This window comes from Microcaecilia unicolor, chromosome 1 (genome assembly GCF_901765095.1).
Source record: "Microcaecilia unicolor chromosome 1, aMicUni1.1, whole genome shotgun sequence".
Classification (NCBI taxonomy): Eukaryota; Metazoa; Chordata; class Amphibia; order Gymnophiona; family Siphonopidae; genus Microcaecilia; species Microcaecilia unicolor.
In genome coordinates this window covers 7,228,422-7,255,589 of record NC_044031.1, presented here as the reverse complement: position 1 = coordinate 7,255,589, position 27,168 = coordinate 7,228,422, and the positions used below count along the sequence as shown (strand labels likewise).

General features: G+C 46.8%; 2 protein-coding genes across 2 annotated transcripts in view; both read right to left on the bottom strand.

The window, feature by feature from the left end:
• Positions 1-27,168, bottom strand: part of LOC115460651 (oocyte zinc finger protein XlCOF6-like) — a 493,082-nt gene that overhangs the window by 236,558 nt on the left and 229,356 nt on the right. The window lies entirely within an intron of this gene.
• LOC115462612 (zinc finger protein OZF-like) lies at positions 17,859-19,594 on the bottom strand. Its single transcript, XM_030192612.1, has 2 exons — positions 19,561-19,594; positions 17,859-19,290 (listed from the first exon to the last, which is right to left on the bottom strand). Exons 1-2 carry the CDS (start codon positions 19,592-19,594, stop codon positions 18,005-18,007), a joined length of 1,320 nt encoding a protein of 439 aa, XP_030048472.1. The 3' UTR covers positions 17,859-18,004.

Below are 27,168 nucleotides of genomic sequence, written 5' to 3'. Positions count from 1 at the left end.
ACAATAAAAAGCACCTCCAACGTTCTGAAGCTGACTGCATGGCACTTAAACCTTGAGGCATTCGTGCTATCCATCTCATTAACCGACGTCAGTACTTCCTGGTACGTCACAAGCAGCTGTGACCAACCACAGGAAGCAGCACGAGACACACCAAGTCACCAACGGAACGGACTAAAACGAACAGCCCAACCCGCGTGCGCGAAGTTCAACGACAGACAGGTGGCATAAAAACTGCCAGTAACGGCGGGAAAGCCTCCTCAGCGACAACAACCTCCTCCTCCCCGACCGACTCCCTCCCGAGTCACCGTTAACCCCCCCCCCCCATACTCTGCTCCCTCCCGTGACGACTCGCCTCTGGACGAAGAGGAACCCACCCTCACTCCCCCAGGTTCCAGGGTTGTCATCCCTCCGTTACACCCTCCCACCCTTCCAGTACCAGGCACCCTCCCTCGGTGTTACGGCGGCCGGCAGCAGCTGAACAAAGCGTGCAGGCTCTGCCCTACTCACTCTCTCACAGCTCTGAACCTGCCCTTGCGGAAACAGGAAATGAGAGAGAAAAGGGCAGAGTCTTGTTAATAATAATGAACATGCTACATAAATATAATGAGAACAGTATAAAGTGGAGTGCAAGTATTAAGGCAAAAGAGATAAGAGTCACAAACCTGTGAAGACAATGAGGGAGTCATAGAATCAACCTTGAGCTGAGCAGCCTGGTGTGAAGCAGAGAAAGTCTGTGCTGGGAACAGTATGGAATGTTGATTGCAGACATCAAACATATAAATGGCAAGAGGCGTACTCACTCGCAAATGCGCAGTAGATACCCTCTCTGTCCCGTCCCCGCGTCAATACGTTATGACGGGGGTGGGACAGAGAGGGAACCTGCGCACCTGTGAGTGAGGGAACCGCCGTTGCCACCGCTCCCCCCCCCCCCCCAGGGTTGTCGCTACCGCTCTCCCCACCCACCCAGAGTCGCCGCCACCACCCACCCTCCACCCAGCCCGGGTACCTGGCTTCACTATTCAAACCGCCGGAACGCAGCACACAGCTCATCTGAGCTGCCGTTGGCCTTCCTTACCTGCCTGTGTCCCGCCCTTGCCGACGTTATGTCACACGAGGGCGGAACACACGCAGAGAAGAAGGAAGGCCGACGGCAGCTCAGATGAGCTGTGTGCTGCGTTCAGACAGTTTGAATAGTGAAGCCAGGTACCCGGCCCGGGTGGCGGAGGGGGCCCCGGGGGGGGGGGGCTTTCAACCCCCCCTTCCTTTACTAGCCCGTTTTAACGGGCTCAACGGCTAGTTTGTAGATAAGGAATGAATGTGAGAACAAGCTTCAAAGGAAAGGGTTGCTGACGTGCACATTGGGTGCAGTGTGAATGTAAGTGTATTTAAACTGAGGAGAAGATAAGTATCTTAAGCAAAGCAAAGCAAGAGCAAAGCTGAGCAAGCATATATCTCTGTATTACTGCTAAAAATATATTATATAAGCAGACTTTGCTTCCAGGGTGGAGTTCCCACACTGCTTCTGTCCGACGGAGGACAGTTAAAAAATAAAAATATTTTGATTATTCTTTTTATAACAGGTGTCAGTTTCTTTGTTTACACACATATAGGGTGTAAATCAACAGTCTGCACGCTTTGGTCCGCTGCAGCCGGCCGCTGTAACACTGACAAAGTAAGTGAAAATGAATTCTCCCCCCCCCCCCCTCCCCTTACACACACACACACGCTGACTCCCCTCTAAGCCCCCTGCCACATCATCACAGTTCTCCACAACCCTCAAAGCCACCCACCACTTCCTCAAACTTTGCCAGCACCGGACATCCCCCAACCCCCCCCACCCTCAAAAACCAAAACAACAACATGGGCAAAACCCACTCCACACATCAACAAATGCTGACCCCCCTCCAAGCCCCCAGCAACACCCTCTCACTTCACCACCCCCCAGCCCCCGTCACAAACCCACAGACATTCGTCCACAAACACCCAGTCCCCCCCACCCTCTCTCAATTACACACACACACATACTCTCTCCCTGACACACACACACAGACACACTCACACACATAAACTAGCTCTGTGACACACATGATCTTTCAGTCTGAAACACACAACCACCGCCCACCTCCACCAAAACCCCGCAAAAAAACACTAATACATACATACACTGATACGGATCATGCAGACATGAACACTCACTGTCTCTCTATATCACCCCTGCAACAATAGGGTTATCATATGGCTCCAGAAAAAGGAGGATGGATTGAGCCAGCCAATGAAAGCAATGGAAGTAAAACCCAGCTGGCTCAATCCGTCCTCCTTTTTCTGGAGCCATATGGTAACCCTATGCAACAATAACCAACCACAAAGCCAACCGCCACTTACTACTACTACTACTACTAGCACAAACATAGAAGAAAGACAGTCCCTGCTCAAAGAGCTTACAATCTATAGACAAAAAATAAAGTAAGCAAATCAAATCAATTAATGTGAACGGGAAGGAAGAGAGGAGGGTAGGTGGAGAAGGGAACAGATAAGAGGGGCTACAGCAGGGAATGGATTGAGCAGTGCCAGGCTCATTTCTTCTTGTGTGTGTGTGGCATTGCCTGGCACTGCATCCCCTGGTGCCCACCTCCTGCCAGTCTCCTACCTGCTCCATCCTCCTGCCCTTGTCCAGCTCCAGTCCAGGCTCCTGTGTGAATGTCTCCTGGGCTGCAGGGATGGGTTTCTCTGGAAGCCAGTGATCAGCTTCTTTAGCACTTGCTTCTGAAACAGGAAGGATGTGCATTGAACAAAGGAAGAGAGACTGAGACTGAGAGACCTCCCTCCAGCCCTGTGCAGGGTTTGCAATATGAAACTAGGTGGGTTGGGCTAATGATGTGTTATTTAAAGATTTATTTACAGGATCAAGGAGGGGTCAGTAAGATCCTGGCAGAGAAACAGAAAAGCCTAGTGAACTGCTCTGCACATTTTCACCCCTGAGTGGCTCAGTGTCCCCATAATTAAAAAAAAGAGCGAGAGAGCTGTAGTCCTTCCTAGGAGGGATTACTGTGGGAGGGTCAAAGTGCACTCTGGGAGCTGTAGTCCTTCCTAGGAGTGATAACTGTGTAAGAGGGTCTAAGTGCACTCTGGGAGCTGTAGTCCTTCCTAGGAGGGATAACGGTGTAAGAGGGTCAAAGTGCACTCTGGGAGCTGTAGTCCTTCCTAGGAGGGATAACTGTGTAAGAGGGTCAATGTGCACTCTGGGAGCTGTACTCCTTCCTAGGAGGGATATCTGTGTAAGAGGGTCAAGTGCACTCTGGGAGCTGTAGTGCTTCCTAGGAGGGATTACTGCGTGGGAGGGTCAAAGTGCACTCTGGGAGCTGTAGTGCTTCCTAGGAGGGATTACTGTGGAAGAATGTCACAGTGCACTCTGGGAGCTGTAGTCCTTCCTAGGTGGGATAACTGTGTAAGAGGGTCTAAGTGCACTCTGGGAGCTGTAGTCCTTCCTAGGAGGGATAACTGTGTAAGAGGGTCAAAGTGCACTCTGGGAGCTGTAGTCCTTCCTAGGTGGGATAACTGTGTAAGAGGGTCTAAGTGCACTCTGGGAGCTGTAGTCCTTCCTAGGAGGGATAACTGTGTAAGAGGGTCAAAGTGCACTCTGGGAGCTGTAGTCCTTCCTAGGAGGGATAACTGTGTAAGAGGGTCAAAGTGCACTCTGGGAGCTGTAGTCCTTCCTAGGAGGGATATCTGTGTAAGAGGGTCAAGTGCACTCTGGGAGCTGTAGTGCTTCCTAGGAGGGATTACTGCGTGGGAGGGTCAAAGTGCACTCTGGGAGCTGTAGTGCTTCCTAGGAGGGATTACTGTGGAAGAATGTCACAGTGCACTCTGGGAGCTGTAGTCCTTCCTAGGTGGGATAACTGTGTAAGAGGGTCTAAGTGCACTCTGGGAGCTGTAGTCCTTCCTAGGAGGGATAACTGTGTAAGAGGGTCAAAGTGCACTCTGGGAGCTGTAGTCCTTCCTAGGAGGGATATCTGTGTAAGAGGGTCAAGTGCACTCTGGGAGCTGTAGTGCTTCCTAGGAGGGATTACTGCGTGGGAGGGTCAAAGTGCACTCTGGGAGCTGTAGTGCTTCCTAGGAGGGATTACTGTAGAGGAGTGTCAGAGTGCACTCTGGGAGCTGTAGTCTTTCCTTAGAGAGATTAATGTGTAAGAATGTCACAGTGCACTCTGGGAGCTGTAGTCCTTCTTAGGAGGGATTACTGTGTGGGAGAGTCAAAGTGCACTCTGGGAGCTGTAGTCCTTTCTAGGAGAGTTTACTGTGTGGGAGGATCAAAGTGTACTCTGGGAGCTGTAGTCCTTCCTAGGAGGGATTACTGCGTGGGAGGGTCAAAGTGCACTCTGGGAGCTGTAGTCCTTCCTAGGAGGGATTACTGTGTGGGAGTGTCAAGTGCACTCTGGGAGCTGTAGTCCTTCCTAGGAGGGATTACTGCGTGGGAGGGTCAAAGTGCACTCTGGGAGCTGTAGTGCTTCCTAGGAGGGATTACTGTGGAGGAGTGTCAGAGTGCACTCTGGGAGCTGTAGTCCTTTCTAGGAGAGTTTACTGTGTGGGAGGATCAAAGTGTACTCTGGGAGCTGTAGTCCTTCCTAGGAGGGATTACTGCGTGGGAGGGTCAAAGTGCACTCTGGGAGCTGTAGTGCTTCCTAGGAGGGATTACTGTGTGGGAGACTCAGAGTGCACTCTGGGAGCTGTAGTCCTTCCTAGGAGGGATTACTGTGTGGGAGACTCAGAGTGCACTCTGGGAGCTGTAGTCTTTCCTAGGAGGGATAACTGTGTAAGAGGGTCAAAGTGCACTCTGGGAGCTGTAGTGCTTCCTAGGAGGGATAACTGTGTGGGAGGGTCAGAGTGCACTCTGGGAGCTGTAGTCTTTCCTTGGAGAGATTAATGTGTAAGAATGTCACAGTGCACTCTGGGAGCTGTAGTGCTTCCTAGGAGGGATTACTGTGTAGGAGAGTCAGAGTGCACTCTGGGAGCTGTAGTCCTTCCTAGGAGGGATTACTGTGTGGGAGACTCAGAGTGCACTCTGGGAGCTGTAGTCCTTCCTAGGAGGGATTACCGTGTGGGAGGGTCAAAGTGCACTCTGGGAGCTGTAGTCCTTCCTAGGAGGGATAACTGTGTGGGAGGGTCAAAGTGCACTCTGGGAGCTGTAGTCCTTCCTAGGAGGGATTACTGCGTGGGAGGGTCAAAGTGCACTCTGGGAGCTGTAGTGCTTCCTAGGAGGGATTACTGTGGAGGAGTGTCAGAGTGCACTCTGGGAGCTGTAGTCCTTCTTTAGGAGGGATTACTGTGTGGGAGGGTCAAAGTGCACTCTGGGAGCTGTAGTGCTTCCTAGGAGGGATTACTGTGGAGGAGTGTCAGAGTGCACTCTGGGAGCTGTAGTCCTTTCTAGGAGAGTTTACTGTGTGGGAGTGTCAAGTGCACTCTGGGAGCTGTAGTCCTTCCTAGGAGGGATTACTGCGTGGGAGGGTCAAAGTGCACTCTGGGAGCTGTAGTGCTTCCTAGGAGGGATTACTGTGGAGGAGTGTCAGAGTGCACTCTGGGAGCTGTAGTCTTTCCTTGGAGAGATTAATGTGTAAGAATGTCACAGTGCACTCTGGGAGCTGTAGTGCTTCCTAGGAGGGATTACTGTGTAGGAGAGTCAGAGTGCACTCTGGGAGCTGTAGTCCTTCCTAGTTGGGATTACTGTGTGGGAGGGTCAGAGTGCACTCTAGGAGCTGTAGTCCTTCCTAGGAGGGATTACTGCGTGGGAGGGTCAAAGTGCACTCTGGGAGCTGTAGTCCTTCCTAGGAGGGATAACTGTGTGGGAGGGTCAAAGTGCACTCTGGGAGCTGTACTCTTTCCTAGGAGGGATTACTGAGTGGGAGGGTCAAAGTGCACTCTGGGAGCTGTAGTCCTTCCTAGGAGGGATAACTATGTGGGAGGGTCAAAGTGAACTCTGGGAGCTGTACTCTTTTCTAGGAGGGATTACTGCGTGGCAGGGTCAAAGTGCACTCTGGGAGCTGTAGTCCTTCCTAGGAGGGATAACTGCGTGGGCGGGTCAAAGTGCACTCTGGGAGCTGTAGTCCTTCCTAGGAGGGATTACTGAGTGGGAGTATCAAGTGCACTCTGGGAGCTGTAATCCTTGCTAGGAGGGATTACTAAGTGGGAGTGTCACAGTGCACTCTGGGAGCTGTAGTCCTTCCTAGGAGGGATTACTGCGTGGGAGGGTCAAAGTGCACTGTGGGAACTGTAGTCCTTCCTAGGTGGGATAACTGTATGGGAGGGTCAGAGTGCACTCTGGGAGCTGTAGTCCTTCCTAGGAGGGATAACTGTATGGGAGGGTCAAAGTGCACTCTGGGAGCTGTAGTCCTTCCTAGGAGGGATTACTGCGTGGGAGGGTCAGAGTGCACTCTGGGAGCTGTAGTCCTTCCTAGGAGGGATAACTGTATGGGAGGGTCAAAGTGCACTCTGGGAGCTGTAGTCCTTCCTAGGAGGGATAACTGTGTGGGAGGGTCAAAGTGCACTCTGGGAGCTGTAGTCCTTCTTAGGAGGGATTACTGCGTGGGAGGGTCAAAGTGCACTCTGGGAGCTGTAGTCCTTCCTAGGAGGGAGTACTGCGTGGGAGGGTCAAAGTGCACTCTGGGAGCTGTAGTCCTTCCTAGGAGGGATTACTGAGTGGGAGTATCAACTGCACTCTGGGAGCTGTAATCCTTCCTAGGAGGGATTACTGTGTGGCATGTCACAATGAACTCTGGGAGCTGTAGTCCTTCCTAGGAGGGATTACTGTATGAGAGTGTCAGAGTGCACTCTGGGAGCTGTAGTCCTTCCTAGGAGGGATTACTGAGTGGGAGAGTCAAAGTGCACTCTGGGAGCTGTAGTCCTTTCTAAGAGAGTTTACTGTTTGGGAGTGTCAAGTGCACTCTGGGAGCTGTAGTCCTTCCTAGGAGGGATTACTGCGTGGGAGGGTCAGAGTGCACTCTGGGAGCTGTAGTCCTTCCTAGCAAGGATAACTGTATGGGAGGGTCAAAGTGCACTGTGGGAGCTGTAGTCCTTCCTAGGAGGGATTACTGAGTGGGAGAGTCAAAATGCACTCTGGGAGCTGTAGTCCTTTCTAAGAGAGTTTACTGTTTGGGAGTGTCAAGTGCACTCTGGGAGCTGTAGTCCTTCCTAGGAGGGATTACTGCATGGGAGGGTCAGAGTGCACTCTGGGAGCTGTAGTCCTTCCTAGCAAGGATAACTGTATGGGAGGGTCAAAGTGCACTGTGGGAGCTGTAGTCCTTCCTAGGAGGGATTACTGCGTGGGAGGGTCAGAGTGCACTCTGGGAGCTGTAGTCCTTCCTAGGAGGGATAACTGTATGGGAGGGTCAAAGTGCACTCTGGGAGCTGTAGTCCTTCCTAGAAGGGATAACTGTATGGGAGGGTCAAAGTGCACTGTGGGAGCTGTAGTCCTTCCTAGGAGGGATAACTGTGTGGGAGGGTCAGAGTGCACTCTGGGAGCTGTAGTCCTTTCTAGGAGGGATAACTGTGTGGGAGGGTCAAAGTGCACTCTGGGAGCTGTAGTCCTTCTTAGGAGGAATTACTGCATGGGAGGGTCAAAGTGCACTCTGGGAGCTGTAGTCCTTCCTAGGAGGGAGTACTGCGTGGGAGGGTCAAAGTGCACTCTGGGAGCTGTAGTCCTTCCTAGGAGGGATTACTGAGTGGGAGTATCAAGTGCACTCTGGGAGCTGTAATCCTTCCTAGGAGGGATTACTGTGTGGCATGTCACAATGAACTCTGGGAGCTGTAGTCCTTCCTAGGAGGGATTACTGTATGAGAGTGTCAGAGTGCACTCTGGGAGCTGTAGTCCTTCCTAGGAGGGATTACTGCATGGGAGTGTCAAAGTGCACTCTGGGAGCTGTAGTCCTTCCTAGGAGGGATTACTGAGTGGGAGAGTCAAAGTGCACTCTGGGAGCTGTAGTCCTTTCTAAGAGAGTTTACTGTGTGGGAGTGTCAAGTGCACTCTGGGAGCTGTAGTCCTTCCTAGGAGGGATTACTGCGTGGGAGGGTCAGAGTGCAATCTGGGAGCTGTAGTCCTTCCTAGGAGGGATAACTGTATGGGAGGGTCAAAGTGCACTCTGGGAGCTGTAGTCCTTCCTAGGAGGGATAACTGTGTGGGAGGGTCAAAGTGCACTCTGGGAGCTGTAATCCTTCCTAGGAGGGATTACTGTGTGGCATGTCACAATGAACTCTGGGAGCTGTAGTCCTTCCTAGGAGGGATTACTGTATGAGAGTGTCAGAGTGCACTCTGGGAGCTGTAGTCCTTCCTAGGAGGGATTACTGCATGGGAGGGTCAAAGTGCACTCTGGGAGCTGTAGTCCTTCCTAGGAGGGATTACTGAGTGGGAGAGTCAAAGTGCACTCTGGGAGCTGTAGTCCTTTCTAAGAGAGTTTACTGTGTGGGAGTGTCAAGTGCACTCTGGGAGCTGTAGTCCTTCCTAGGAGGGATAACTGTATGGGAGGGTCAGAGTGCACTCTGGGACCTGTAGTCCTTCCTAGCAGGGATAACTGTATGGGAGGGTCAAAGTGCACTGTGGGAGCTGTAGTCCTTCCTAGGAGGGATTACTGCGTGGGAGGGTCAGAGTGCAATCTGGGAGCTGTAGTCCTTCCTAGGAGGGATAACTGTATGGGAGGGTCAAAGTGCACTGTGGGAGCTGTAGTCCTTCCTAGGAGGGATAACTGTGTGGGAGGGTCAGAGTGCACTCTGGGAGCTGTAGTCCTTTCTAGGAGGGATAACTGTGTGGGAGGGTCAAAGTGCACTCTGGGAGCTGTAGTCCTTCCTAGGAGGGATTACTGCGTGGGAGGGTCAAAGTGCACTCTGGGAGCTGTAGTCCTTCCTAGGAGGGATTACTGCGTGGGAGGGTCAAAGTGCACTCTGGGAGCTGTAGGCCTTCCTAGGAGGGATTACTGTCTGGGAGGGTAAAAGTGCACTCTGGGAGCTGTAGTCCTTCCTAGGAGGGATTACTGCGTGGGAGAGTCAAAGTGCACTCTGGGAGCTGTAGTCCTTGCTAGGAGGGATAAATCTGTGGGAGGGTCAGAGTGCACTCTGGGAGCTGTAGTCTTTCCTAGGAGGGATTAATGTGGAAGAATGTCACAGTGCAGTACTTTGTAGTTGGGATTACAGTGTGTGGGAGTATCTTTGAAGAATACTATTGGAATGTGAAAGTTAAAGCCTCTCGATGGAGAGGTTGCAACAAAGGCAAAAGTAAGCCAGGAGCCTTTAAGAGGGAGAGCAAAGACTGCAAATTATCCCTCTCAACTGCTGTAGTTATAACCAAAAAACACACTGAAAAATAAGACGGGAGAGTCAGAGTATATAGCACTAAAACAGGCACGTCAGAGACCTGGTGGAAAGAGGACAACCAGGGTACTATTGAAGTAGAAATCAGTGTGCTAATGTATTAGCCAAAGCAATAATGAATACAATACAAAGCAAAGAAATTCAAAGTACCAGATGTGTGTGTTCCTGTGGCAGTTTCTTAGTTCTCATCACAAATTTTAACCACATTATTACATAGTGAAAATTGTGTGACATTCAGATTGTGTCCATTTGGTATGATTTCATTACGGGGGTTGTTCTATAAAAGTGTCCCTGGTAAGGATGCAATTTAGTGGCTTTGGTTATCAGGCTTTAATAACGTAACTGGACCTGTCAAGTGCATTCGATCTATTTTATTATTATTATTTATTTATTTAGATTTTTCTCACACTTTTTTCAGTAGTAGCTCAAGGTGAGTTACATTCAAGTACGCTGGATATTTCTCTGTCCCAGGAGGGCTCACAATCTAAGTTTGTACCTGAGGCCATGGAGGGTTAAGTGACTTGCCCAAGATCACAGGGAGTAGCAGTGGGATTTGAACCGGCCACCTCTGGATTACAAGACTAGTGCTCTAACCACCTGGCCACTTCTTCACACAATCTAGTGTTGCATAATGTCCTCTTTCAGATCCTGTGTGGTTAAGATGCAGGGTGAGCTTTCAGATGGGTAGTTGCCTGGTTGTGGGGTGCCACAGGGCTCCCCACTTTCATCTCTTGTTTAATGTGTTGTTATCATCCTTACGATATTTTAATGTATTTATTTCTTTTTGACATTTTATATTCCGCATTAGCCCGAGTAGAACTCAGATTCAATCTGGCTTATGTAACAATTAGAAAAGCATGAACATTTTGAAAATATATTAACAGGAAGTAAAATACATCATATAATGTTAAGACCAGTAAAACTTGAGTTAGGAGCAAATTTAATTCAATACTTAGGGCCCTGAGAGGTCAGCCAGGTATGACCCTTCCCTCCAATCGAGGGCTGTCCTCTAGGACCACCCCTTGCTACCCGATGGCAGGCTCTGTCCCCATTGGTCTTTACCTGTTCCTCCCTGGGCCTGTGTGAGCCCTTCTTAGCCTCTCCCTCTCCATCTTGCTTCAGACAGCACTTGTCCTGCTAAACTCCCTGGAGCGAACTTGGTTTTTTACCTTGAATATGTCTTCCTAATGATATATTGCACTCTCCAATCACCCAGCTCTGAGCTACTTCTACCTGTTTCTCACCTCTGCAATAGAGCTGCCTCTCTTCAGATTTCTACGTCCAACCACTGCTACAGCTCTCAGAATTACGGAGTCTCTGTGCCCTGGGGCATCAGAAAGAAAGAGTTTGTAAGGGCAATACATTTCCAACCTAAGGGGTCCTTTTACTACGCTGTGGGACGAGGGGCCCAGCGGTAGTTAGAAAGTTGTAAGATCTAATATTTTAGGCCAAATATCCAGCCAAAATGTAAAGCAGGGGCGTAGCTACGGGTGGGCCTGGCTGGGCCCAGGCCCACCCAATTTCAGCCCAGGCCCGCCCAGCGCCAGCCCCAGCACCCATCGCCGGCCACTGCTGCTTTTCCTGTTGAGCAGCAGGGCCGGCGCTACAAAAAGAAGAAGCGCTAACGGCGCTAAGGATGAAAAATGTTTAAAAAAGAAAAAAAAAGTGCGGCACCGGCAGGCACTGTCTAGGCAGCCTTGAGGCATTGGCTGCTGGCTCACAGGCTCCTCCCGTCTCCTACGTCACTGCCCCTGGAGCGATGCAGGGGCAGTAATGTAAGAGACGGGAGGAGCCTGCAGAGCTAGCAGCCAATGCCTCAAGGCTGCCTAGACAGTGCCTGCCGGTGCTGCGCTTTTTTAAAAAAAACATTTTTCGTCCTTAGCGTTAGCGCTTCTTCTTTTTGTAGCGTCGGCCCTGCTGTTCAACAGGAAAAGCAGCAGTGGCCGGCAATGGGGGCTGGCGCTGGCATGCAGGGCGGGCCTCGAGGAAAAGAGAAAAGAGGGAAAACATGGAAGGATGGGGAGAAAGAGAGAAAACAGATGGAAGGATGGGGAGAAAAGAGGGAAAACAGATGGAAGGATGGCAGAGAATGAGGGAAAACATGGAAGGATGGGGAGAAAGAGGGAAACATGGAAGGATGGGGAGAAAGAGAGAAAACAGATGGAAGGATGGGGAGAAAAGAGGGAAAACAGATGGAAGGATGGGGAGAGAAAGAGGGAAAACGGATGGATGGGGGAGAGACTCTGGATGGAAGGATGGGGAGAGAAAGAGGGGAGATGGATGAAAGGATGCAGAGAGAAAGGGGAGAGACTGGAAGGATGTGGAGAGAGAAGGGACACTGAACAGAAAAGGGTAGAGTGATACAGAGACACTGGTTAGAAAGAGGGAGAGAGAGACATTAGATGGAAGGATCAGGAGAGAGGGTAGATGGATGGGGAGAGAAAGAGGGAAGACGCTGGATGAAAGGGTAGGGAGAAAGAGGTGACACTGGACGGAAGGATGCAGAAAGAAAGAGGGGAGACTACTGGAAGGATGGGGAGAGAAAGAGGAGAGCTGCTGGATGGAAAAGGAGAGTAGTGAAAGACTGGAGGGGCATGGGGAGAACAAGGGTGAGAAAAAGATGAAAAGCCATAAGTAGATGAAGGAAATTAAAGAATGGATAGTAAGAATGAATTAAATCAGGACAGAGAGAGAGAGAGAGGCAGAAAAATATTGAAGAAAGCAAAGAAAAAGGAGAGAAAAATGAGAAATGGCCAGGAAACCGTGTCAGAAGAGTTAAGTGAAAACGAAGGAAAGCAGAATCTAGAGACTGGGAGCGACACAATGAGAAAAAGTAAATGGCCATACAAGAAAGGTAAAGAAAATAATTTTATTTTTAATTTAGGATAAAGTAATATGGTACCTGTGTTAATGAAGTTTCAGAGACCAATACTTCCTTCCTTAGGTCAGGCGAGGATACCGTAACAGCATTATACTGACCTGAGGCAGGAGGTTTTGGCCTCTGAAAGCTCATTGAAAAGGGTGTTAGGCTATTAAATACATTTTCTGAAATCTGATGCACTGAAAAGCAGCACTTTACCCTGTGTGACAAATGCATCTGATTAGCGTGACTAAATTTTGCTGGGGGAGGGGGGGTAGAGAGAAAATTTTGTACCCACCCACTTTGGGTTCAGGCCCATCCAAAATTGGCAGTCTGGCTACGCCACTGATGTAAAGACATTATTGTACCTTTCTGATAGAGCAAGACCAACATAAATCATTGAGAGATAATTACTACTACTACTTATCATTTCTATAGCGCCACCAGATGTACGCAGCGCTTCACAATTGAACATGAAGAGACAGTCCCTGCTCAAGAGAGCTTACAATCTAATTTGGACAGACAGACAGGACAAATAAGGGATAAGGGCCAGGACAGACAGACAGGACACATTTACTTTTAAAGGATTTAGTAGGAGTCCAATGAGCTCTGTGTTGTAAAAAATAGGAGAGGGAGGATCTCGGGCCATTTAACCAGGACAGAGACCATTCTTTATGGTATATCTTTTTTATTAAAGACAAAATAGCCTGTACAAGAAACACTAAACGATATTGTACACACACATTTTTAAATCTAGGTCACAACAGGCATCAACCATGTCTACAACATAATACAGTTTTTTAATAAATTCCCCTACCTCCCCAAACAACCCCCTCCGCCCCTCCCTTCCCCCCACCGTTTACCCGAAGTCCCTCCCCCTCCCCCTCTTTGTGCATTGCCTGGGAAACTGTTAAAAGTTCAGCAACCTACTCCTGGCAGCTGGGGTCAGTGTATCTAACAATGGATGCCAAGTATCTAGAAACCGCAGACCAGGTCCAGGGTTAAAGTCATGCACCCCCATCCTTTCGACTCGTAACAGCAGGATCATACGAGTCCGCCACTGGGAATAGGATGGAGAACTATAAGATACCCACTCAGACAGGATCACTTGCATGGCAACTACAATGGTCTTGTGCACAAAAGCTGTAAAACCTTTCGGTATTGGACGAATAAGTACAGGGTGACCCAGCAACAGACCTGGGTCATATTTCCACCTGGTCTGCCAAATGCGAGATACATATTGTATTAACTGCTTCCAGTAGCTGACAATGCCCCTGAGACCATTCTTTATTTGACAAATGTTCACCAGTATCTTTTTCCCATGCTTTTTGAGAAGAAATACTACATTGTTCTGACAGAGTTTGAAAACATTCACGAAATGAAGAGGCCAAAGGTGCGGGAGTAGAAAACAGATTTTAAAATGGTTCTAATGGAAGGGAATTTGAAACAATTTTAATGTTAAGCTGTAGGAGAGGAAAGGGAAAGGGAATGGGATTTGATATACTGCCTTTCTGTAGTTACTCTATGCACTGCTGGGTAACACTAACATCTTCATAACCTCGTTTATAACTGCGAATGCAGGTCAGAACTGTACAGGGTTCTTGACACTTTTCAAGAGCACTGTCTTTATCATAATACAGACTCTGTGAGTTTTGTGAGCAAGGAGGGTGAGTGGAACCCTCCTTTAGATGACTATTTAGATTAATTAAAAAGTGAGATCTCTAAGGGTGAGCATATCTCGGAATCTGTCTCAGGTTATCCAGTGGGGAGACCCACCTGAAGGTAAAAGGAATCACACGATCCAAGGGTGCTAGTGGGTGAACAAACCAAAATATCCATCCAGGAAAAAGGGATAGTCAGAAACAAGGCCTGGTGGTTTGACCCAGGAGAAGCCCCCACAGTGGCTGTTGAAGATGTCGCATCTTTCTTCTGAGTCCTCACAGCCTCCTCCATGGTGTTGTCACAGTGGTGGAGCAACCTGGTCTGAGGGGTCAAAGATGTCCCTCCCGAAAGCTGGGACTCTCCCTTTGTCCAACACCGAGCAGGTATCTCACCCTCATTTCCTGCCGGCTATGGAAGCACAAACGAATCCAACTTCTGTTGACCAAGAGGAGTAGAGGTGGCTTCAGGGGGATAAAAGTTCACCTAACCCTTACACTTAGAAGGCATGATAGAGAGAGGAACAAGGTAAGCACAGAGCAGATTCTTGTGCGTCTTCTCAATCAGCCATTTTGCCCTGCTCCCCCCTAATGTAATGTTTTGACCTTTACAGCTGCTCCTCTAAGTTTTATTTTTCACTGTTCTTCTCATTTTATCATAGTCTCCTTTTTGAAAGTTAAATGCTAACATATTGGATTTCCTTTTTTAAAAATTCTTTATTTATATTTCTTATTAACAATACCAAGAACAAATCTTGTACAGATAAGAAGATTATACACAAATCTTATATTAGAAGAAAAAATAATTATCTTATAATGAAAACTATTTATAATCATCTTATATTAGTCCACAAATTGGAGAGAGAAACCAAACACAATACACAAGGAAAAAATATATTCTTATTTTCAATTCTCTATCAACTAAGAAGGGAGATTTACAGGATAATATTATTTCACTTGAGCTGTGGTTGTAATTATCGTTTCTGAGCTCAAAGATGGAGTAACTACTTTCTTAGAATCTAAGAAAGATTTCAGGTGTAATGGGTCAAAGAAATATATATTTCACTGAGTTCAATTTCACCACACATTTACACGGATAATTCAACCAAAATAATCTCCCAATTGCAACACAATAGGACTCAATTTAAGAAAAGTTTGACGCCTCTTTTGAGTTACTTTGGTTACATCTGGATATATTCTTATTTGAGAATTAAGAAACATTTCCTTTCTATGCCTGAAAAATAGTTTTAATATCCAGTCCCTGTACAAAGACTTCCTGCATGACTGCAGGCATAGGCGGTGGTTCTCTCAACTCTGGGCTGAAGCAGGGGAGACGTTTCTCCTTTCTCCGTCTTCTCCGGCAGCGAAACTCCACAGCCCACCTGCTGTCCCGTTACAACAAAGCAGTCCATCGTCCCAGTTGCGGGGAAGGCGGCTGCCACAGGACCTGGTCTTTGCCTGCCTCTTCGTTTGGGCATTTTAAGGTAAAAGTTGTTTAAGGAAATTTAAAGCACTTATATTTGGGTTCAGGAGCTGCTTCAGTGCACTCCCTTCAGGTCGCCATCTTGGATTCCACAACATATTGGATTTCCTATGTGTACTTACTACAGAGCTTATATCAAATCTGATCATGTTATGATCACTGTTATCAAGCAACCCCAGCACCATTACCTCCTGAACCAGATCATGCTCCACTAAGCACTAGGTCTAGAATTGTTCCCCCTCTTGTAGGTTCCTGAACCAGCTGCTCCATAAAGCAGTCCTTGACTTCATCAAAATAAAATTGGTGCACGTCAATTTTGGGCCTGAGACCTTACCGCCACCCATTGACTCAGTGGTAGGGTTTCAAGCGTTAACCGAGTGGTAATGGTCTAAGTGCGTAGAATGATGATTACCGCCCAGTTTCCACCATGCACCAAAAATAGAAATAATTATCTGACGCGCGTAGTGGACACATGTAAAAATTAAAATTACTGCCCAGGCCACACGGTAGCCGGGTGATGACTCCAAATTGATGCACATTGGGTGCTCGTAGGCGTCTACGCAGCTTAGTAAAAGGGCCCCCAAGTTTTTGCAGGTGTTTAAGAGGCCAGTCTGAAATACCAAAAGAATATGAGAGTGCAGGACGTCTCCTAGAATAGTCATTACTGATTTTTTCTCGGCCATTTCAGCTTTCTAGTCGTTTCTTCCTCCACTCCTAGATATTTATATGTACCTTCCTGTGTGGATCATTCGGTGGTTTCTATTACTACTACTTATCATTTCTATAGGTTCTTGAGGTTTACCTTCTAACAGAAGCTTTTATTACACTCAGTGCATGTAAATGGCTTCACTCCTGTGTGAACTCTGTGGTGCCTTGACAGATGTCCCTTCTCAATGAAGGTCTTATCACACTCAGAACATTTAAATGGTTTCATTCCTGTGTGGATTCTCCAGTGTCTGTTGAGTGTTCTGTTAATATGTGTCCCAGCTTGAGACCCATCCACTGGAATGGTGGTGGGCCAAGTTACATAGCTTAAACTGCTGAAAAGCACTGACTAGGCCTAAAAATCTGATGATGGCCTTGTTGCTGAGCACCTGCAGAAGCAGGGCTGCTTGATAAGCCTTATTAGAATTTAGTGTGACATTCAAAAGCAGTGCAAAAGCCAAGATCAAGGAATTGATGGCTAAAATCCTAAAAAGTTTGGTTCAGAACTTGGAGTCTGTTGCAGTTAAAATGGCTCCCAGAGTCACAAGATACAAAAAAAAACCTGATCTCTCTATATTAGGAAAGATGTTTACAAGTCCGGAAATTGACGTTATTAAGTAATATCAGAAAGGAGGGGCAGGTGGGCACCTGACCTGCGGTTAAGTATGATTCATAGATGAAAAAAAAATAGAAAAAAAAGTCTTTCTCCATTGAGTTGTATGGACTGCAAATACTATATAAGGACTGTGAATCTGAGCTAAAATCGGAGTCCTTCCCCTACGCTTGTCAGACGGCGAAGCTACGGTCCGTTGAACCCAGAATTTGACTGATGTGTGCAACAGCTGGCAGTTTCATTTGGTGAGAATAAAAGACTATCTTTATCACTAAACTCCTCCAGTCTCAGTTTCAATCTCTTCATTATCTATTTGTCTCTTTAAACTGTATCACATAAATACTACACACACAAGTGAATTATCTTTCACTCATGTAGACATTATGTGGGAAAATAAATGGCCAAAGATTCACATAGATCCTAGAAGACAGAAAGTCGAGGTCATGGGAATTAGATTTGAACTGCGCCTTCTGTCACCCCCTCTACACCTCTGTGTCCGAAGGCACTCCTTTGGTCCCCTGTTCACCTCACCGTGGAAAGGGGTTCCGCGGAGGTCTACAGAGGGGTGGATAAAACAACTCCTAAATAAACAGTTCCTTTTTTAGTAAAGCTTTTACCACACTCAGTACATGCAAAAGGCTTCACTCCTCTGTGGATTATCTGGTGTATTATCATGTATTTCTTTGTGAAGATTTTGCCACAGTCAGTGCATAGAAATAGTTTTCCTCCTGAATGCATTCTCTGGTGTATGGCAAGTGTACCACACTCACTACATGTAAATAACTTCACTCTCATGTGAAAGCTATGGTGTAATGAAGCTTTTACCACACTCAGAACATTTAAATGGTTTCACTCCTGTGTGGATTCTCTGGTGCTGTATCATGTATTGCTTCAACCTCAAGCATTTGCCACACTCATTTCATAGAACTGGTTTTACTTCTCAGTGGCTTCTCTGGTGCATAGTGAGTGTTTCCTTGTCAATGAAGGTCTTACCACACTCAGTACATGTAAATGGCTTCACTCCTGTGTGAACTCTGTGGTGCCTCGCAAGATGTCCCTTCTTAGTGAAAGTTTTACCACACTCAGAACATCTAAATGGCTTCACTCCTGCATGGATTCTCTGGTGTTTTGTGAGGTTTACCTTCTGAATGAAGCTTATATTACACTCACTGCAGATGAATGGTTTCATTCCTGTGTGGATTCTCTGGTGTTGTGTGAGGCCTGTTTTATGACTGAAGCTTTTATTACACTCAGTGCAAATAAATGGTTTGATGCCTTTTTGGATTCTCCAGTGTCTTCTGAGTGCTTCTTTCACAGTAAAGCTTCTACCACACTCAGTACTTGCAAAAGGCTTTACTCTGGTGTTTTGTGAGGCTTATCTTCTGACTGAAGCTTTTATTACATTCACTGCAGCTGAATGGTTTCATTCCTGTGTGGATTCTCTGGTGTCTGGTGAGGTGTTCCTTCCGATTGAAGGTTTTATTACACTCACTGCAGATGAATGGTTTCATTCCTGTGTGGATTCTCTGGTGTATTGTGAGGCCTGTTTTATGAGTGAAGCTTTTATTACACTCACTACAGATAAATGGTTTCATGCCTGTGTGGATTCTCTGGTGATTTGTGAGGCTTGTTTTCTGACTGAAGCTTTTATTACACTCAGTGCAGATGAATGGTTTCACTCCTGTGTGGATTCCCTGGTGTATTGTGAGGTTTACCTTCTGACTGAAGCTTTTATTACACTCAGTGCAGATGAATGGTTTCATTCCTGTGTGGATTCTCTGGTGTTCTGTGAGGCTTGTTTTATGACTGAAACTTTTATTACACTCATTGCAGAAATATGGTTTCACTCCTGTGTGGATTCTCTGGTGTTCTGTGAGGTGTCCTTTCCGACTGAAGCTTTTATTACACTCAGTGCAGACGAATGGTTTCATTCCTGTGTGGGTTCTCTGGTGTTCTGTGAGGTATTTCTTCCGAATGAAGCTTTTATTACATTCAGTGCAGATGAATGGTTTCATTCCTGTGTGGATTCTCTGATGTTCTGTGAGGCTTGTTTTATGACTGAAGCTTTTATTACACTCAGTGCAGATGAATGGTTTAATTCCTGTGTGGATTCTCTGGTGTATTGTGAGACTTGACTTATGAGTGAAGCTTTTATTACATTCAGTGCAAATGAATGGTTTCATTCCAGTGTGGATTCTCTGGTGTTGTGTGAGGTGTCCCTTCTGACTGAAGCTTTTATTACACTCAGTGCAGTTAAGTGATTTCATTTCTTTCTGGATTCTCTTGTGCATTGGGAGGTTTCTTTTCCAGCAAGCACTTGTACCACTGTCAGCAGAAGTACACAAGCTTTCATTTTTCTGAATTTTCTGGTACTTTGAGAGGTCTGTCTTTCTGCAAAAGACTTTTTCAGGTTTAGTAGTAGTCATTGATTCTTCACCACTCTGAGCTGTTTTATGATCTGTGAATGTTTCTCTATGGCTAAATTCTTTCTTACATTCAGCACTTGAAACTAGTATCTCTTCTGGGTGGAATTTTGCATTTCTTATGACATTTTCTTCCTGATTTAAGCTTTTGTCACAACTAGGACATGAAGATAAGGTCTCATCAGTGTCATATTTTTCTAAATAAATAAAAAAAAGAGCATTGTATAGTACTGTAGAAGAACAGCAGTTTAACGAGTTCAATAAAAAATCTCCCTAAGAATGCCAGAGTCATAGTTATTGAAGGTTTTACAGACAGGAATCGAAACAATACTCCAATGAAAACAGAAGAATCTTAGAAACAGACCCACCCCAGGTACTAATGTCATCTCGCCATCACTCATTATCAGTCACACCGGCTTCCTGTAGTGGGACTCACCCAGATTTTAAGAATAACGGGAAACCCTTACCTAGAGACATCAGGATCTCATAGTTCTCCTTCATCACCTCCCTCCAAAGCTCCTTCTGCTCCTCATCTAAATACTCCCACTCCTCCTGGGAGAAAGAGACAGAGACGTCCTCAAATGTCACCCGCATCTGAAACACAAACCAGAAACACAGTCAGGGACACGGGAGGTGCTCAGAATGCATTAGATTTCAGCTTCTGCCTTTGTTTTTGGGGTTGTAACTGTGCAGATTTTTTTAAAATTCAGCTTTATCTATCTTTTTGTGTAGAATTCCCCCGGCATTAACACCCAGCTCTTCTGTTCTCCAGGACTGACTCCACCTAAGCCGTCTCCCAGCTCAGGTTTGATTACCCCATCCCCTCAGTAATCTCAGTCTCCAACTAGTATGAACCCCTCCCTAAGAAGGCTGACCCCCCCTTCCACCCAGCAGTTTTCTCTGCCCCGACTTTTATTTCTTTTTTTACTCATTCCAAGAATCCCACCTCCCAGATAGGGTTACCATATTTTGTCCCCCAAAAAGGACACATGCCCCACCCACCACACTGAGCCCCGCCCCCATTTCACGCCCTCGTTCCGCCCCGTCACAATTTCTCCTCCCCCCTGTCACACACCCCATCAGCCCCCTCCCTTTACCTTACTACTGCCCTGGTGGTCTAGTGACCTCTTTGGGGCAGGAAAGAGCCCCCTCTTTCCTGCCTGGAGCGCTGCCCTGCATGCATCCTTCCTGTTGCTGATCTCTGTGCTGAATCGGCACCGAGATCAGCAACATTCCGATGCATTCCAGCTGAAACTGAACGCAGAGAAAACCCAATGCCTAATACTTACCTCCCAATACAATACGAGTAAATTTACCACCATCAATACACCAAAATTAAATCTGCCAATCTCAAATACCTTAAAAATCCTTGGATTTACTATTGACTGGCATCATTCATGATGTATTGTAAGCCACACTGAGCCTGCAAAGAGGTGGGAAAATGTGGGATACAAATGCAATAAATAATAATAATAATAATAACAGGAATGATGCATGCAGGGCTGAGCTCCGGGCAGGAAAAAGGGGGCTCTTTCCTGCCCCGAAGGCGGAAGAGGTCACTAGACCACCAGGGCTGTAGTAAGTAAGGGGAGGGGAGGCTAGCAATCTGCCCGTTTGTCCGGATTTCTGGACAAACGGGCAGGCTGGCGGCACAAATCCAGACAAGCGGGCAGATTGGCAAAACCCGCCCAGTTGCCCGGACATGTCCTCAAAAAGAGGACATGTCCGGGTAAATCCGGACATATGGTAACCCTACTCCCAGAGCACACAAATCCCATACCACTGTGTATTGCTTCAGTACTGCAGCCTGCTCACTTGATCACCACAGACTGCTCAAAGACTAAAATACTACAGATTCTTTTAGATTTGTCTTGGGTAAATGAAACTCTTTATTTGCACTTTAATTGGAGAGTGTATAAGTCATTACTGTTACTGCATCACAATGATTACTACTACTACTATTACTACTATTTAGCATTTCTATAGCGCTACAAGGCATACGCAGCGCTGCACAAACATAGAAGAAAGACGGTCCCTGCTCAAAGAGCTTACAATCTAATAGACAAAAAATAAATAAAGTAAGCAAATCAAATCAGTTAATGTGAACGGGAAGGAAGAGAGGAGGGTAGGTGGAGGCGAGTGGTTACAAGTGGTTACGAGTCAAAAGCAATGTTAAAGAGGTGGGCTTTCAGTCTAGATTTAAAGGTGGCCAAGGATGGGGCAAGACGTAGGGGCTCAGGAAGTTTATTCCAGGCGTAGGGTGCAGCGAGACAGAAGGCGCGAAGTCTGGAGTTGGCAGTAGTGGAGAAGGGAACAGATAAGAAGGATTTATCCATGGAGCGGAGTGCACGGGAAGGGGTGTAGGGAAGGACGAGTGTGGAGAGATACTGGGGAGCAGCAGAGTGAATACATTTATAGGTTAGTAGAAGAAGTTTGAACAGGATGCGAAAACGGATAGGGAGCCAGTGAAGGGTCTTGAGGAGAAATAAACACACTAATCGAGTACATTACTAAAGGAAGGCTATAGAAAAGTAAAATAAGAAAGATATATATACACATACATCATCACTGGTCAGGAATTACATCATTCAGGCCCTTATCTCATCAGCTGGGGGGCCCGTTGCAGCAAAAGCCTGAAGCATCCAGACCAGGTACAAGTCTTTTCTGCACGATGCGTCCATCCACAGAATGAGCCCCAAGGCTCCGCTGCAAAAAGCCCCCTTTTTATTAAAGCTTATCCAGGTACGTGAGGATTCAGTCATATGCTCTCAGTTCAGGTAAACAAACCACTGGCCAGGTGGCTTATCTACCGAACCTCAAACATACCCCGCCTCCCTCCTGCACAAGCTGGCTTCAGAGGTATTCCAACCTGTTCCTGAGAGATGCCTTATCTCCTACACCTCCCTTCTGCTCAAGCTAGTTTCAGGGACATACATTGTTCCTGAGAGGTGCCTTATCTCATTCCTTCCAGCCTGTTCTTTGAGATATACCAGGCAAGTAAAATACAGAAGAGTTTAAAATGTATTATTGATCAAAGTAAGACTGAAAGTAATTCTTAATATTTTCCATCACACTCTGTCAATCTGCAGCACCCCCCCCCCCCCCCAGCAGTAAAAACACCCAGAGCTCTCTCTCACACTGCACACACTGGTTCTCTTTCTGAAATCCTTCTTGCCCCCAGCACCGGCCCAGTGGGTCGCGGTTCAATCCCCCCCACACCTGGTGGGAAATGACCGGGGATGGGGGGGAGTCCTTGGTGGGAGCTGTCCAGGTGCGAACTCGCCTGATACCATGATGAGCCCCAGGAAGGTAGGGGGCAAGAAATGAAATGGAACAAGGAGAGCGGTGCCACAGGAGGGCAGGTGCACACTGGGGGTGGGGGGGAGAAGGGCTCAGTGTATGAGTTCTGCACAGTCATCTGTTTTAAATGGCTATGCACAGGCGATCAGCAGGTTCTCCAACTCACTGTAAACTAGATACCTGCCCCAACTACCTAATGAAATCCGCCCCTGACCGCTTCATAGCAGACCTCACATCCCACCTAAACTACATGCTTCAGCAAGGTCTCTTCCCTAAGGAAAACAGCGATATCCTGCTCACTCCAATACCAAAAGACACCAAGAAAAACCCCCAAATCAAATCACTATCGTCCAGTAGCATCCATTCCGATGTCAGTCAAACTGATGGAAAGCATGGTAGCCAACAACTTAGAGATTATACAAACAAATCTCTATATATAAAAGGCAACACCAACGTTCTATGAAGCCTCCAGCTGGAAGTGTGAAGGGGGAGAGATATCCGGTTTCCCCATGAGTGTCTGCCCCGCCCTCGCTCTCTCTCTAACACAAACAGTGAAGGAAAACAGCAAAGCAAGAAATCAAATCGCTCTCTCTGTAACAATGAAGGACTCAGAGGGGGGAGGGGAGAGAGGGCAGAGAGGGCAGGGACACACACACTCCCACATGCACACAGAAGAAAACCTTGCTAGCCCCCGTTTCATTTGCATCAGAAACGGGGCTTTTTTACTAGTTCTCAATATTACACGAATCACAGTCAGGTTTTCGCCCCCTCCATAGCAGAGAAACAGTACTACTCACTCTCCTAGCCAAATTCAAGCAGGAAATAGCAATAGGCAAAAACATCCTCCTCCTCCAATTCGACATGTCTAGTGCATTCGACATGGTAAACCATAATATATTAATAAGTTTGGGATTGTTGGATACATACATAGCTGGATCAAGGGTTTCCTAACCACAAGAACATAGCAAGTAAAATCAAACTTAAACATATCATCACCATGGAAATCAGACTGCGGAGTACCACAAGGATCACCGTTATCACCAATCCTCTTCAACCTAATGATGGCCCCTCTAGCCAAGACCTTATCCAACCATGGCCTTAACCCTTTCATCTATGCCATGTCACAATATACATTCCTTACAAATCTAAACTGACAAATCACCAACGAAATCAAGAACAGCATGAACATCATGTACTCTTGGGCAAATGCATTTGAACTAAAACTCAACAACAAAAAAAAACACACTGTCTTGTCATCTCATCCCAACACAACGCCGACAACCCCACAATTATCAACACCCCAGATTACACCCTCCCCGTCTCAGACAGCCTGAAAATCCTCAGCGTTACAATGGACTGCAACTTAACACTAGAGAGCCAAGTGACATCCACAAGAAAGAAAATGTTCCACTCAATGTGGAAACTCAAACGAATGAAACAATTCTTCCCGAGGGAAACTTCTCGCAACCTGATACAATCAATGGTACTAAGCCATGTAGACTACTGCAATGGAATTTATGCGGGATGCAAAGAACAAACCTTAAAGAAACTTCAGACCGCTCAAAACACAGCAGCTAGGCTTATCTTCGGAAAAACACGATTTGAAAGCACAAAACTCCTCCACGGAAAACTACACTGGCTCCCAATCAAAGAATGCATTGCTTTCAAAATCTGCACTCTGGTTCACAAAATTATCTACGGTGAAGCCCCGGGATACATGACAGAATTGATCGACCTACCAACTAGAAACACATCCGAAACAACACGAACGTACCTAAATCTGCACCACCCAAGCTGCAAAGGACTGAAATACAAATCAACTTACGCATCCAGTTTTTCCTACATAAGCACACAACTGTGGGACGCTCCCAGAGTGCACTCTGACCTTCCCACACAGTAATCCCTCCTAGGAAGCACTACAGCTCCCAGAGTGCAAAAGGCTTGAAAACTACGAACGACTACCTAAACATCCGGAGAACACTAAAAACCTACCTGTTTAAAAAGTCATACCCTACCGATTCAACATAAATGCCTGATCTCAGCAACACAACAAAACTAAAGAACGTAATGGACATAACAGAACTCTTCCGTTGTACGATTCCCTTCTGTGGCTGTACCACAACATCACTTTGTATTTGTTTACACCAGAGTCTGCAAACGCCTTCACGTTACTATGTCAGCCACATTGAGCCTGCAAATAGGTGTGGAAATGTGGGATCAAATGTAACAAATAAATAATACTGTTAGGTGTGGTTTTTTTTTTAGTTGATGGAGACCTTTATATGCCTGTTTTTTGGCTGAGCTCTGTGGTTTATAATTTCCTGGGGGTTTTTAGCACATATTTTTTAATGATTTGCATCACCATTGTAGCTGTGTTAGTACAATTTATATATTTAGTAGTGTTGTCCACGTGGGTGTTGTCTACAGACCTCCGACACAATTGGAGGAATTAGATAAAGACCTGATCGCAGATATACAAAAGTTGGGAAGCAAGAGAGAGGTGCTGTTGCTGGGAGATTTCAATCTGCCGGATGTAGATTGGAAGGTTCCGTCTGCCAAATCGGAAAAAAGTAGAGGGATCATGGATGCTTTCCAAAGTGTTTTGCTCAGACAAATGGTGATGGAACCCACGAGGGAGGGAGCGACCCTGGATCTGGTGCTCAAAAATGGGGATAACGTGTCAAATATCCGAGTGGGTGCCCACCTGGGCAGCAGTGACCATCAAACGGTTTGGTTTGATATGACAGCTAAAGTGGAGAGCGGCCACTCAAAACTCAAAGTCCTGGATTTCAAGCGTGCTGACTTTAGTAAAATGGGGGAATACCTGAGGAAGGAGATGATGGGCTGCCTCTTCGAATAGCGGTCATTTATCGTCCCCCTGATAAGTCCCTTTCATCCTTTCTCAGTGACTTTGACGCCTGGCTTGCCTTCTTCCATGATCCTTCCTCCCCCTCTCTCATCCTTGGTGACTTTAATATTCCTGCTAATGATCCTTCCAACTCTTATATTTCCAAGTTACTCGCTTTAACGTCCTCCTTTAATCTCCAACTATGCTCCACCTCCCCCACTCATCAAAATGGTCACTGTCTTGATCTCATCTTCTCCTCCAACTGTTCACCTTCTAGTTTCCTTGCCTCTGATCTTCCCTCCTCTGATCACCATCTTATAACTTTCACACTTAAATCTCCTCCCTCCCAGTCCCGTCCTATCTTATCTAATTTATCTAGGAATCTTCACGATATTGACCCTTCATCTCTATCCTCCCATGTTTCAAACCTCCTCTCTACTGTGGCACCATCCATGTCTGTCAACGAGGCTGTTTCTTCTTACAACAATACTCTGTCCTCTGCCTTAGACACTCTTGCACCTTTGATGACCCGCCCTGTAAGGCGTACAAAACCCCAACCTTGGCTGACATCTAATATCCTCTACCTACGTTCCTGTACCCGCTCCACCGAACGCCTCTGGCGGAAATCTCGGGCCCTTGCTGATTTCTTACACTTTAAGATCATGCTGACCTTCTTCCAATCTGCTCTTTTACGTGCCAAACAGGATTATTATATCCAACTGACCAACTCTCTTGGCTCTAATCCTCGACTTCTCTTCACCACATTGAAGTCTCTCCTCAAGGTGCCCCCTCCCCCAACTCCCCCTTCATTATCTCCTCAGACCCTTGCTGAATTCTTTCACAACAAGGTTCAAAAGATAAACCTTGCTTTCTCTACCTCACCAGCTCTCCCTCCACTAGTCCGTTCCCCTCTCTCTCCTTCCCCTCATTCCCTTTCCTCCTTTCCTGAAGTTACTATTGAGGAAACTACACTTCTCCTTTCTTCCTCAAAATGTACCACCTGTTCCTCTGATCCCATTCCCACCCACCTTCTTAATGCCATCTCTCCTGCTCTTATTCCTTTTATCTGTCATATTCTCAACCTCTCACTTTCCACTGCGACTGTCCCTGCTGCCTTTAAACATGCTGTGGTCACACCTCTCCTTAAGAAGCCTTCACTCGACCCTACTTGTCCCTCTAATTACCGACCCATCTCCCTCCTTCCTTTTCTCTCTAAATTACTTGAGAGTGCTGTTCACCGCCGCTGCCTTAATTTTCTCTCCTCACATGCTATTCTTGACCCACTACAATCTGGTTTTCGCCCTCTTCACTCTTCAACCGAAACTGCGCTTACTAAAGTCTCCAATGACCTATTACTGGCTAAATCCAGAGGTCAATATTCCATCCTCATTCTTCTTGATCTTTTCGCCGCTTTTGACACTGTCGATCACAGCATACTTCTCGATACCCTGTCCTCACTTGGATTCCAGGGCTCTGTCCTTTCCTGGTTCTCTTCCTACCTCTCCCTCCGCACCTTTAGTGTTCACTCTGGTGGATCCTCTTCTACTTCTATCCCTCTGACTGTCGGCGTACCTCAGGGTTCTGTTCTTGGTCCCCTCCTCTTTTCTATCTACACTTCTTCCCTTGGTTCATTAATCTCATCCCATGGCTTTTCCTACCATCTCTATGCTGATGACACCCAAATCTACCTTTCTACCCCTGATATCTCACCTTGCATCCAAACCAAAGTTTCAGCGTGCTTGTCTGACATTGCTGTCTGGATGTCTCAACGCCACCTGAAATTAAATATGACCAAAACCGAGCTTCTCATTTTCCCCCCCCAAACCCACCTCCCCGCTCCCCCCGTTTTCTATTTCTGTTGATGGCTCTCTCATTCTCCCTGTCTCCTCAGCTCAAAACCTTGGGGTCATCTTTGACTCTTCTCTCT

Bases quoted from the DNA above. Each gene is read 5' to 3' on its own strand.
- LOC115462612 (XM_030192612.1), bottom strand. From the start codon at position 19,594: ATGAAGGAGAACTATGAGATCCTGATGTCTCTAG. The intron at 19,291-19,560 runs GTAAGGGTTTCC...TTATTTATTTAG, and splicing joins TGAGATCCTGATGTCTCTAG to AAAAATATGACACTGATGAG.